General features: G+C 51.2%; 1 protein-coding gene across 2 annotated transcripts; it reads right to left on the reverse strand.

The window, feature by feature from the left end:
* Positions 1–2,868: 2,868 nt before the first annotated feature.
* Positions 2,869–8,939, reverse strand: LOC123117845 (uncharacterized). 2 transcript variants are annotated; one of them, XR_006457539.1, is made up of 4 exons: positions 8,829–8,939; positions 8,501–8,722; positions 3,446–3,627; positions 2,869–3,259 (listed from the first exon to the last, which is right to left on the reverse strand). XR_006457539.1 is itself a non-coding variant. In XM_044538514.1 (4 exons), exons 2-4 carry the CDS (start codon positions 8,710–8,712, stop codon positions 3,079–3,081), a joined length of 447 nt encoding a protein of 148 aa, XP_044394449.1. In that variant the 5' UTR covers positions 8,713–8,722; positions 8,829–8,939; the 3' UTR covers positions 2,869–3,078. The 2 variants fall into 2 exon arrangements, 1 of the variants encoding a protein (XP_044394449.1); XM_044538514.1 differs by having other exon boundaries at positions 8,629–8,722.
* Positions 8,940–10,906: the final 1,967 nt, after the last annotated feature.

The raw sequence follows: 10,906 nt of genomic DNA on the forward strand, positions 1-10,906 counted from the left end.
GAATATGGGGCACAGTATCTACAAGCTCAACATCGACGATCTCGACGGCGGCGACGAGGAAGCGGTCATGGGCATCCGTCCATTGCCTGCTTCGCACAAGGATGACCCGCCGCGTCGCCTCTCCGAGCCAGTCCTCCGCCTGGGCTTCCAATCTCTCGGTGCGCGTCTACAGCTCGAAGCCCTAGGAGCTAGGAAGCAAGATCGTCGTCACATGTTCCCAGGGCTATGACGACAGGGACCAGGGACTCACCCTCGTCTACGACACCCAGACGACGAAGCTAGACATTGTGCAGTCATTCCCGGATGAGTTATGCTCCGGCTACATCGGCGTGGCCACCGGGGACAAGCTGTACACACTGAAACATGGAGCCCATGGCGAAGCACCGTTCTACCTTTGCCGCGGACGGGACGCCGACGAGTACGACGGGTACAACAGCGACGACGATAGAAAAGCGAATGATTGGGCTTGGAGGAGCTTCTGGCCCTCGATCCCGCTCGACCGCCGGGTCAGCAACAGCTTCGTCAGGTCGTACGCGGTTTATCCGGACGGCCACACCATCTTCGCGTCGTCTACCTTCACCTTCTCGATTGACACCTACCGCGGCGGTGAGCCCACGCTCCGCGGTGGCTGGCACCTGCCGTTCCACGGCCGGGCGTACTACGACGGCGACCTGGACGCGTGGGTCGGTATCCGAGCGGCCGGTGGCCCCGGTGTTGGGAGACGCGGCTGCAACTACCTCTGCTCGTGCGATATTCCGTCTCCCCTCCGCGACAGCGTCGGCACTGGCGTGGGCACCGTCCCACCGCCGGCATGGAAAGTGTGCAAGCAGGAACTTGGGTTCCATGAGCGGCCGGTACATGGCATGAGCCAGGCGCTCGTCCATACTGGGCGCAGCAGGTTCTGCCTCGTCGAGAGCATGCCTATGTCTATGTGGACGCCGATCACTGGGCAAGGCTACTGCACCAACATCATAAACGATGCCCAGCACCTGCTTCTTGTGACCATGTTCCGTGCTAAGCATGGGAAGAATAGCGAGCTCGTAGTCACTCCATGCCGACCTAGCCGCTCTTACCTCGTGCCCAACCCTGTTGAAGGTTCTCCTACTGCATTCTGGATGTGATGTTAGTAAGGTTCCAAATTACTACAAAACTCTTACAGGTGCCAAATATGTTGTCTCTGAAAACTTTGCTGGATTTAAATTCAGTACAAACCAAATTTAAATTAGTTCACTCTCTTAGTCAACGAAAAGGTGTGATAGCTCCCGGGTGACTAGGCACCCTCTACGAACAGCAAAATAAAGAAAATAGAAAACAAAATAAAAAACTGAAACTTTGAAACATCAAAGATGGTCAAACTTTGTAGATTCTTGCAAGTTTTTATGCCAAAATATTATGTATAGAAAGGTATACAAAGAAGTTTCAAATTTTAGTGCTAAAAGTGCTCAAAACTACAAGCACTGAAATATTTTCGTATGTAAAGCTCCTCCAATGGTTTTTTTTTGCATGAAAACTTGCAAGCATCTACAAAATTTGATCATCTTTGATGTCGCAAAGCTTCAGATATTTCTGATTTTTTTTATTTTACTATACGTAGAGGGTGCCTATGCACCCGGAGCTGAAAATTCACTCTCTTCTCAAAGGTTGATTCTACCGCGCACGATGCGCGAATCGCCGCGCAAAGGGCACAAACGAAATCCTTGTGGTCTGGCGATTCAGGCAATAGAGGATAAACTCGAGGGAAAGTATAACTTGTAGGGACATCAGGTGGGACTTGACGATGCTGCGTACGACATACAACTGCTCGTGCTGGAGTGGAAGAAGGCGCCACCTCCTTCTCACGTCCCCTCCTTATGACATATCGCCTTAGTGGCGTGAGTCGCTTGTGGGTGGTGCATGGCGGCGGAAACAGCAGCAGCTGCTGCGCTCGAAAGGAATAGAGAAGGTGAGGTGCTACATGTTAACATGGTCAAGGGCAGAGATGCGACGATAACGAGATGGCCCCGATGGAGGGGTCTATCTCGTGCGGCGCCGCTACGGTGATCGGCACCCTAAGCTAAAATAACATCAATGTTGTGACTGGGCGAAGTTACAAAGATGAAACTTGCAGAGCTGTCCTCGTCGGGGTGTCCTCGGGGTATCGAGCTAGTGAAGACATGCCGGAGTATCGGGCTAGTAAAGACAGGAGAAAAGTGGAGACCAACGACAACAATGTCCAGGCTTGCTGTCGCCATGAAGAACGTCCTCCACCTCTATCTCACCACGAAGGGACATGCACATGCTGTTGCCGGGAGTGACTTGGTTAAGGTGGTCCGTGTAGTGGTCTGGATAATTTATACTTCCTCCATCCCAAAATAAGTGTCTCAACTTTGTACTAGCTCTAGTACAAATTTGTACTGAGCTCAAAACACTTATTTTGGGATGGAGGGAGCAATTCAAGCTTAGCATCTCCGCGCGAGTCATTGGAAATGCATGCATGGTTTGTCTCGAGGTAGTAAGTAGTCATCAACAGATGCATGGTTCGTCTCGAGGAAGTAAGTAGTCATCAACAGATAGACAAACAAATTTAGCTGACATCCTTCAGCAGCAGCAGCAGCAGCAGCCCACAACAATGCATGAATTCTTTTCATACAACTTACTCAAACCAATGCAGCGGCAGAAGGCCAGCACGAGGGGGTCACGCAGACAACAATTCATACATTTTTTTTACTAAAAAAATATACAGCTAAAGAAAAAAAATTAGCTGCCTTAGCAGAAGCAGAAGCCCTACACAAGCAGGTCTCGCCGCTGCTCTCGCCGACAACAATACATGATGAGACTAATGTTCACACAATTTACTCAAACAGAAAGGATAACGTACCATGTCAGCAACATCACAAAATATCTTACAATGCGATCACAGATCATCCAGTAATAATACTACTCCACTCATAGGTGGCACATCATAGACATATATATATATAGTTCACAGAAATGATAAATCCTAACGATTTGCCATAGTTTAAGAGGCCTGAATAAGAGAGTGTTGGAGAAGAACTAATATCCGCCTTGCTTCTCCATCAAACAAGATGCATTTCGTCTTCACTCGACTTGCTTCTGCAGTTTCTTTTTGATTCTGCGCGGCTCCACAGGCTTGGGCATCTCGAGCTCCGCCCGCTTACGCACACCCTGAGCAAGCCCACTAAGAATTATGATACCACCAACAAAATAAAACCCTCCCAGAAACCACTCGCCCGCCTTCTTGATTGTAGTTATCTCACACCTGCATGTAGGTAGGCGAGATGAGATGGTCCGATATACAATATATCAATTCATGTATCAGAGGAAAAACAGAACAAATATCTATGTCTTCTACACACATATGGTTGACATAGCACATCGAGGGTCAACCCCTAGAGGAAAAAACAGAGCAAATATATATGTCTCATATGGTTGATAGATATATTACCACTGAGGGTCCCGTGGCCTCGGCTTGATTTGTGTGGAGAGAACCTTGAGCACATATCTATCAGCCTGGGAAGTCTCGGAATTGGCATAGGCATCGGCGATGAGATCGTAGAGCTCCTCCTTCTTCTGTTGGATTTGCACTGTAGGGTACCCTTCCTCCAAGGCACGGGTGGATCCGGAATGCTGGAAACACAAAAGCAGCATCGATTGAGAATTGATGACCAAATAATTTAGACGTGAGATGTCGGAGTGCAGCTTATATTAATTATAAGGAAAAGTATATTTTCCGTCCCTCAACTCTTTTGAAAGTCTCGCTTTACTTCCTCAACTCCAAAGTTGGCAAACCTTAGTCCCTCAACTCTTCAAACCGGATATGTTTGGTCCCTCATACCACTTTCAGTGGTTTTTCTTCCTATGTGGACATGGTTTTGACTAAAATTTGACGCGTCGTCTGGGTTTGACTGCCACACCGCCGTCACATCAGTGCCATGTCCGGCACCCTCCACGTGCCACGTGCTCTCCATCATACCCGCACACCTCCGGACCAGCAGCCTGCTCTCGCTTCGGCAACGAGTACCACACAATCATCAAGCATCCGCGACGAGGACGCGTGTAGGTCCGGTCGGTGGTGCCCGCGGCGTGCTCCTAGCTTGTGTTGCCTAGTCGGATGACGAGCTGGTGTCGGTGGTGGAAGTGCAGGCGTGCATGCTAGTTGCTCGATTAAATGCCCACTAGAGCGACGAGAGGAAAAAGAGATACGAGGGAGAAAGTTTGCCACATCAGCAAAGACCGGTCAAAACCGGGTCGACTCAACAAAGATACCGAGATTGCTGAGATGAGGGACTAAACTTATCTTGTTTGAAAAGTTGAGGGATTATTGCCGGTTTTAGAGTCGAGGGACCAAATCAAGACTTTCAAAAGAATTAAAGAACGAAAGATATACTTTTTCCTTAATTATAAGCAAAAAGGAATCCGGGTTTCATAGTAAATTCTGCTGGGCAGTTGTAAGGCCCCGTGTGGCTGAAGCTTGTTCCCCCCGACTCCTTCCTTCCTCTCCTCTAGATCGCCAGGAGTGGTTCGGTGCTCCTGTCCGTGGGCCTTGCATGGCTGCCGGAGCACCTTATCTTTTTGCCTTTTCTCTTTTCCCCCCGTGGGGTGTGTAATGGCCTTAGGCCCGCTTGTGCCTCTCATCACTTCTGGTGTTTTTTACCTTCGGTTTTCTTCCTGTTGCTTACCCAATCCCCCATGACTAGGCTGTTTTCGCTGTGTACCTGGAATGTCCGTGGACTCGGCGATGCATGCAAGTGCCGTGATGTCCGTGCTAATTTCGAGGCCATGCAACCCTCCTTTGTTGCGATCCAAGAAACCAAACTTGAGCGCCCCCCTACTGCTAAAACGGAAATGTTCCTCCCCCCCTCTCTGCGTAATTCTCTCTACATCGACTCGGTTGGCGCTTCGGGAGGGGTCTGTTCAGCCTGGAACGCAGATGTTTTCTCCCTTTCTCACCACATTGCCACCTCTCACGCCCTCTCCGTGGACCTCTCTCTTTGCCAAGATGGCTCTCCCCTTCGGATCACCAACGTGTATGCCCCCTGCGTCCACAGTGCCAAAGAAGCCTTTCTCGCCGAGCTGGCCGGCCACGCTCCCCCTTCCCCCGTCCCTTGGGCTATCTTAGGTGACTTTAATCTCATTAGGTCGCCTGAAGACCGTAGCAACGATAACTTCTCCCGCTCTGAGGCCAAATGGTTCAATGACTTCATTAAAGATCTCGCGCTCATCGACCTTCCTCTCCGGGACCGTCGGTTTACGTGGTCTAGCCGTCAAACCTCCCCGATTCTTGCTCGCCTCGACCGGGTTCTCATTAACACTACCTGGGATAGTGCTTTCCCCACCTCCATGATTTCCTCGTTTACACGCTCCACCTCTGACCATGTCCCCCTGCTTGCATCCATCTCCTCGGCGGCCCCCAAGACGCGCATTTTTCGGTTCGAGAAATCTTGGGCGCTTCATCCGTCCTTTCGTCACTCCATCCGCTCTGCTTGGCTATCCGCGTTTCGGGCTGACGCAGGCGCTCGCCTTGTGGATAGGCTTCGTCAGTGCCGCCTCAGCTGTAAACGCTGGGCTAGGAGAGTTGCACCGGCTGCTCAGCGCGAGACCGACTGTCGCGTGCTTATTGACATCCTCGATCGTATTGAGGAGAGCCGCCATCTCTCTTCCCTAGAGGCCCTTCTTCGTACCCTCACCGTCGAAGCTCTGCATGTCTCTGTTAAGGAGCGTGTCACCTATTGGAAACTTAGGGCAAAATTCCGCTATGCCATTGACGGTGATGAAAATACGGGATTTTTTCATGCATCTGCTTCCGCTCGCTTTCGTAGGAACTACATCCCTGTCCTCCCCCTCGAGGGGCGCGAAGTCTCTTCCCATGAGGACAAGGCGCTCGCCCTCCGGGATTACTACAAATCCCTTCTCGGCACCACGACCCCCTGTGCCTGGACTTTCTCTGTTTCCGGCTTGTACCCCGACGCAACCCCTCTCCCAGCCTCCCTCTCGGTCCCCTTCACTGCGGACGAGATTCGAAACGCCTTTTTTGACATGAACCGCCTGTCAAGCCCCGGCCCTGACGGTTTGGCCCGTCTTTCTACGTCTCCTTTTGGGATATCCTTTCTGCCGATGTGCAGGCAGTTTTCCATGACTTCTTTGCCGGCACTATCGACCTCACTAGGATCAACCGTGCCTTCCTGGTTCTCCTTCCTAAAACGGAAGCGGCTCGCTCCCCCTCGGATTTCCGGCCCATCTCGCTGCAAAACTGCATCATGAAATCCATCACGAGAGCCCTCTGCACTCGCCTTCAGCGGCACATCCACTCCTTGGTGGACCCCGACCAGACGGGTTTCCTTCCCGGAAGGCGCATCTCTGAGAACATCGTGTACGCTGCGGACCTCCTCCGTGCCTGCCATGTGCGTAAGGTCCCCATTGTAGTGTTTAAAATCGACTTCCGCAAAGCCTTTGACTCTGTCAACTGGTCAAGCCTTCTCACGATCTTGTCTGCGCGCGGGTTTGACGAACGTTGGTGCGGATGGATCCATGCCATCCTCTCAACCGGGCACACGTCGGTTCTCCTTAATAATGTTCCCGGGGACTGGATCCTTTGCCGCAACGGCCTCCGCCAAGGCGACGCCCTATCTCCTTATCTCTTTATCATTGTGGCCGATGTCCTTCAGCGCCTGATCAAGACGGCCAGCGCTACCGGGCAGCTGGCGCACCCAATCGACGCCTCCCTCCCTTGCCATGTCCTGCAATATGCAGATGATACCCTTATCCTTTGTCGCGCCGACATTCCCTCCGTCACCCTTCTCAAAAAAACTCTCGATGCCTTTGCCCTCGCGACCGGGCTTGCTATTAATTTCCATAAGTCTAGGTTCATTCCCATGCATTGCGCCCCCGAGCTGTCAACTGAAATGGCTTCGATCCTCGGATGCCCTATCTCCACCTTTCCCCAACCCTACCTCGGTCTTCCTCTCTCCCCTCTCAAACTCCCCATCTCTGCTTACGACCCCCTCATAAGGTCTTTTGACCGCTATTTGTCCGGGTGGCGCGCTCTTCTCCTTTCCTCAGGTGGTAGGCTTGTCCTCTGCAACGCGGTCCTTAATAACCTTGCCACTTATTTTATGTGCTCCTATATGCTGCCCCTGGAGTGATTGAGCAAATTGATCGTCGGCGTCGTGCTTTCATGGACCGGCAAAGATACTTGCTCCGGTGCTCGCTGTTTAATTGCTTGGGACAAGGTGTGTGTTGATGTGCAGGAAGGTGGGCTCGGCATGCGCGACCTCCAGCGGCAAAATATGTGCCTTCTTCTCAACTTTGTGGATGCTCTTCGTCGGCCCGGCTCCCCGCCCTGGAAGCTCTGGTTCCTCCGTGAGCTCAGGGGCGACGTTGGGGACCCCTGCTCGGCGCCTTCGTTCCTCCAGACAATCATCCAGGCGGCGCTCCCGACCTACAGATCCATCACCCGGGTGCACCTTGGTGATGGGCGCACTACCTCTTTCTGGCAGGATCGGTGGCTCCTAGGCGGTGCGCTCTGTTTCACCTACGAGGCGCTTTTCTCCCACTCGACGCGGCCCAATGCTTCCGTCGCTGCGGTCATGGAGGACGGCCTCGCGCTTCAGCCGAGGCTTTCTGCGGTGGCGGGCGCTCAGCTTGCCGACGTGCACGCTCTCCTGCGGGGTGTTCGCCTACTGGGAGTGCACGACCGTCGCCTCATGGCGTGGGGCGACGACGTTGCTTTCAGCTCGCGGGCTGCTTTCCGCGTCCTGTCGCCTCACGGCGTTCTCGACCAGGTCTCCATCGACATTTGGGGCTCCCGGCTCCCTAGCAAAATCAAGATTTTTGCTCGGCTCCTGGTTGGCGATCGGCTTAGCACCCGGGCTAACCTGTACGCCAAAAACTGTGCTCCTTCATCTTCGTGTGCATCCTGCCAGGCGGAGGAGACGACGGACCATCTCTTCGCGGCCTGTCCTCGTGTGGCGCCGGTCTGGGCCGGTCTCGGCCTGGGCCCCTTTCTCTCCGTTGGGGAGATTCTCTCCACAACGCCCGCGGCGCAGGTCGACAGTGCTGCCTGGCCGGATGGCCTCTTCATCCTGCTCTGGAATGTGTGGAAAGCCAGGAACAATGTGGTCTTCAACTCCATCAGCTGCGGGGCTGGCAACGTGCTCCGGCGCGCGGCCGATGATACGCTCATGTGGTCCAACCGTTTTGAGACTGGACCGAGGGAACAGCTCCTCCTGTTCCGCTCCTTCCTTCTCTCGGGCGCTTAGATTTCCTCTCTCTCTTTTTTTGTTTTTTGCCTCTTTATCTTGTTGTTTTTTATCTCCTCGATGGAAAACACTGTATGACGCCTCGTCGTTTCGAGTAATATAACAACCGGTGGAGCTCCCGCTCCCCCGTCATTCTCGAAAAAAAAAAACCAACACGTTAAGCAGCACAGCAAGATAGGAGTGTCAATCTAAATCTAATTGGAAATAAAAAAAGATGCATGATTTAAGATATCCGTTCGTACCTATGATGATACTATAATATAGAATAGCAAGTCGAGCAGAAGGAAGGGCCTCCACCAATCAGAGCAAGAATCAGGCATCAGGCCATAGATAAAATAGCGAGCTGGAGATGTAACGGAGGTCAAGATACTTCCTGGGTGTGGCCGAGTCGGCGAAGCCCATGCCCAGCCGGACGCAGGATCCTCGTCGCCGCAGCCCGAAGGGAAGCCGCCATCGTCGCAGGCCTGCAAACAAGCACCAATCAATCACCGAAGACTCGAGAAATCACGCCGGGTTGGAACCGGATAGATAGGAACTACTGATTAGGGTTGGGGGTCGGAACCTAGCTACCTTGCGGATCGGGTCTACTGGCTGTTAGGTCCACCGCCGAGGAGGAGAAGCAGGAGACGCTTTGATCTATCGGGCAATGCTCTATGTATATCTAACATTTTTTTTTTGAGGAATTCTATGTATAATATCTAACAGGTAAATGGGTCGGCGCCAGTATATACTAGCCTCACCAGCAGGCCGAGCCCATCCATGGGAATGTGACCCACTCGAGTCGCGTCCGCTACTTTTTTTCCGAAAACCCTAAGAGCTCTGGCGACTAGGGTTTGGCGGACCTGATGGCGCCCGCGGATCAGATCGGCGGGGCGCACCGGGATTCCGCCGGCCGGAGATGGCGACACCCTCCAGCAGCGGCGGCATGGCGGCGAGGGGCGGCTTGTCGCCGAGATCAGCCAGAGCGCGCCTGGAAGAACAGCTGGGAAACTTGACATCTCAAAGGAGGAGGCAACGCCACTAGTTCCAGATGATCGCGTTGAGGAGGCGCCGGAGAAGTGGATGGTGGCAGGGAAGATCCTCCACCGCAACAAACTCCACATCAATACTATCTCCAACGCTCTCCGGCCCGCATGGGGAAACCCTAAGGGCCTGGTAGTAGGGGAAAACATGTTCATCGCGGAGTTTGCAACACGACGTGACCGTGATCGTGTGTAGGATGGATATCCATGGCACATCAGCAAAAACGCAGTTGTACTGTCGGATTTCGACAAGTGCATGTGCCCGTCTGAGCTCATGTTCGACAAGCTAAAAGTTTGGGCTCGAGTTGTTAACCTTCCATTCAATCTGCGAAACGATTCGTGGTGCAAGGCCATTGCAAAGCTGATCGATAAGGAGGACACTTCGATCCACTTTGATCATGAGGGCGGCTACCTGCGAGCCCGAGTTAACCTAGATGTAGCCAAACCCCTCAGGATGTGGGTTTTGATTGATTCTGCAAGAAGGGGAACTACAGATCCATATGACATCCAATATGAAAACATACCCCACTTTTGCTTCTCTTGTGGCCCATTAGCCACTCTGATCTATTCTGTACCTGGTACCAAAGAGGAGAACGGGGATCTGCCATTTGGCAAAGGACTAAGGCCGTCGGAAGAGAAAAAATGAGCTGCATCTACTGAGAGGTCTTCAAAGTACCAACACTTAAGATCAAGCAAGAATGACACAAAAAACTCCAATACTGCAACAGATGGTGGAGCGGAGGTAACTTCCACTAGTAGATAAAGGGGCTTTTGTCCCGGTTGGTAAGGCCCTTTAGTCCTGGTTTTTGAACCGGGACTAAAGGGTCGTTACTAATGTCTCTCCCCTTTAGTCCCGGTTCGTTTAAGAACCGGGACTAAAGGCCGCGGCCACGCACCAACCAGGACTAAAGGAAATTTTACAAAAAAAAAATTTGAATTCTTTTTTTGATTTTCAAATTTCTGAATTATTTTAACCTCTAATCTCTAATCACCACCCCTCATCACTGCTCAATTTATCCTCTAATCCCTAATCACCCCTCATCATTCCAAATTATCTAACTTCCCGAACGGTCACCCATCCTCCCACTCTCCCAGCCTGAGCACGCTTAACTTCCGTGTTCTATTGTCCCTCGTTTCCAAGTCTGCACTTGTTGTTTTCCTGACAATAGTAAGATGTCAATCCTATTAACCTTCAGGAATTGTGCTTGAGCATGAAGTGACACATTTCACTGTTTGAGTTTGAAACAATTGTTTTAAAAAACAATAATTATTTAGTAACACTAATATTTCTTGAATAATTAGTTTGACCATTGTTTGACCACAGTTTGACCAGATTTGACCAAAATTCAAAATAACTGAAATAATTATTTAATAACACTAATATTGTAGAATAATTAGTTTGACCATTGTTTGACCACAGTTTGAAATTTTTTCGATTTTTCCCACTCTAGATCTAAAAAGGCCCGTAACTTTTTTTCTGTTAGGTTTTTGAGGATTTTGGAAATGTTTAACGAGTTCCCCCAGTTAAATTTGGATGTAACTTTTCGAGTAGATGATTTTTCATATAAAAAACTTTTTCATCCGAGTTCGTATGCAAAAGTTATGCCCATTTTACTAAATTCTAGA

The sequence above is a fragment of the Triticum aestivum genome, chromosome 5B (assembly GCF_018294505.1).
Source record: "Triticum aestivum cultivar Chinese Spring chromosome 5B, IWGSC CS RefSeq v2.1, whole genome shotgun sequence".
Classification (NCBI taxonomy): domain Eukaryota; kingdom Viridiplantae; phylum Streptophyta; class Magnoliopsida; order Poales; family Poaceae; genus Triticum; species Triticum aestivum.

Excerpts from the sequence above, each read along its gene's own strand:
- LOC123117845 (XM_044538514.1), bottom strand. The coding sequence starts at position 8,712 with ATGGCGGCTTCCCTTCGGGCTGCGGCGACGAGGATCCTGCGTCCGGCT. Across the intron at positions 3,628-8,628 it reads GACTCGGCCACACCCAGGAA|CATTCCGGATCCACCCGTGC; the intron begins GTATCTTGACCT and ends TTGTGTTTCCAG. Across the intron at positions 3,260-3,445 it reads AGGCCACGGGACCCTCAGTG|GTGTGAGATAACTACAATCA; the intron begins GTAATATATCTA and ends ACCTACATGCAG.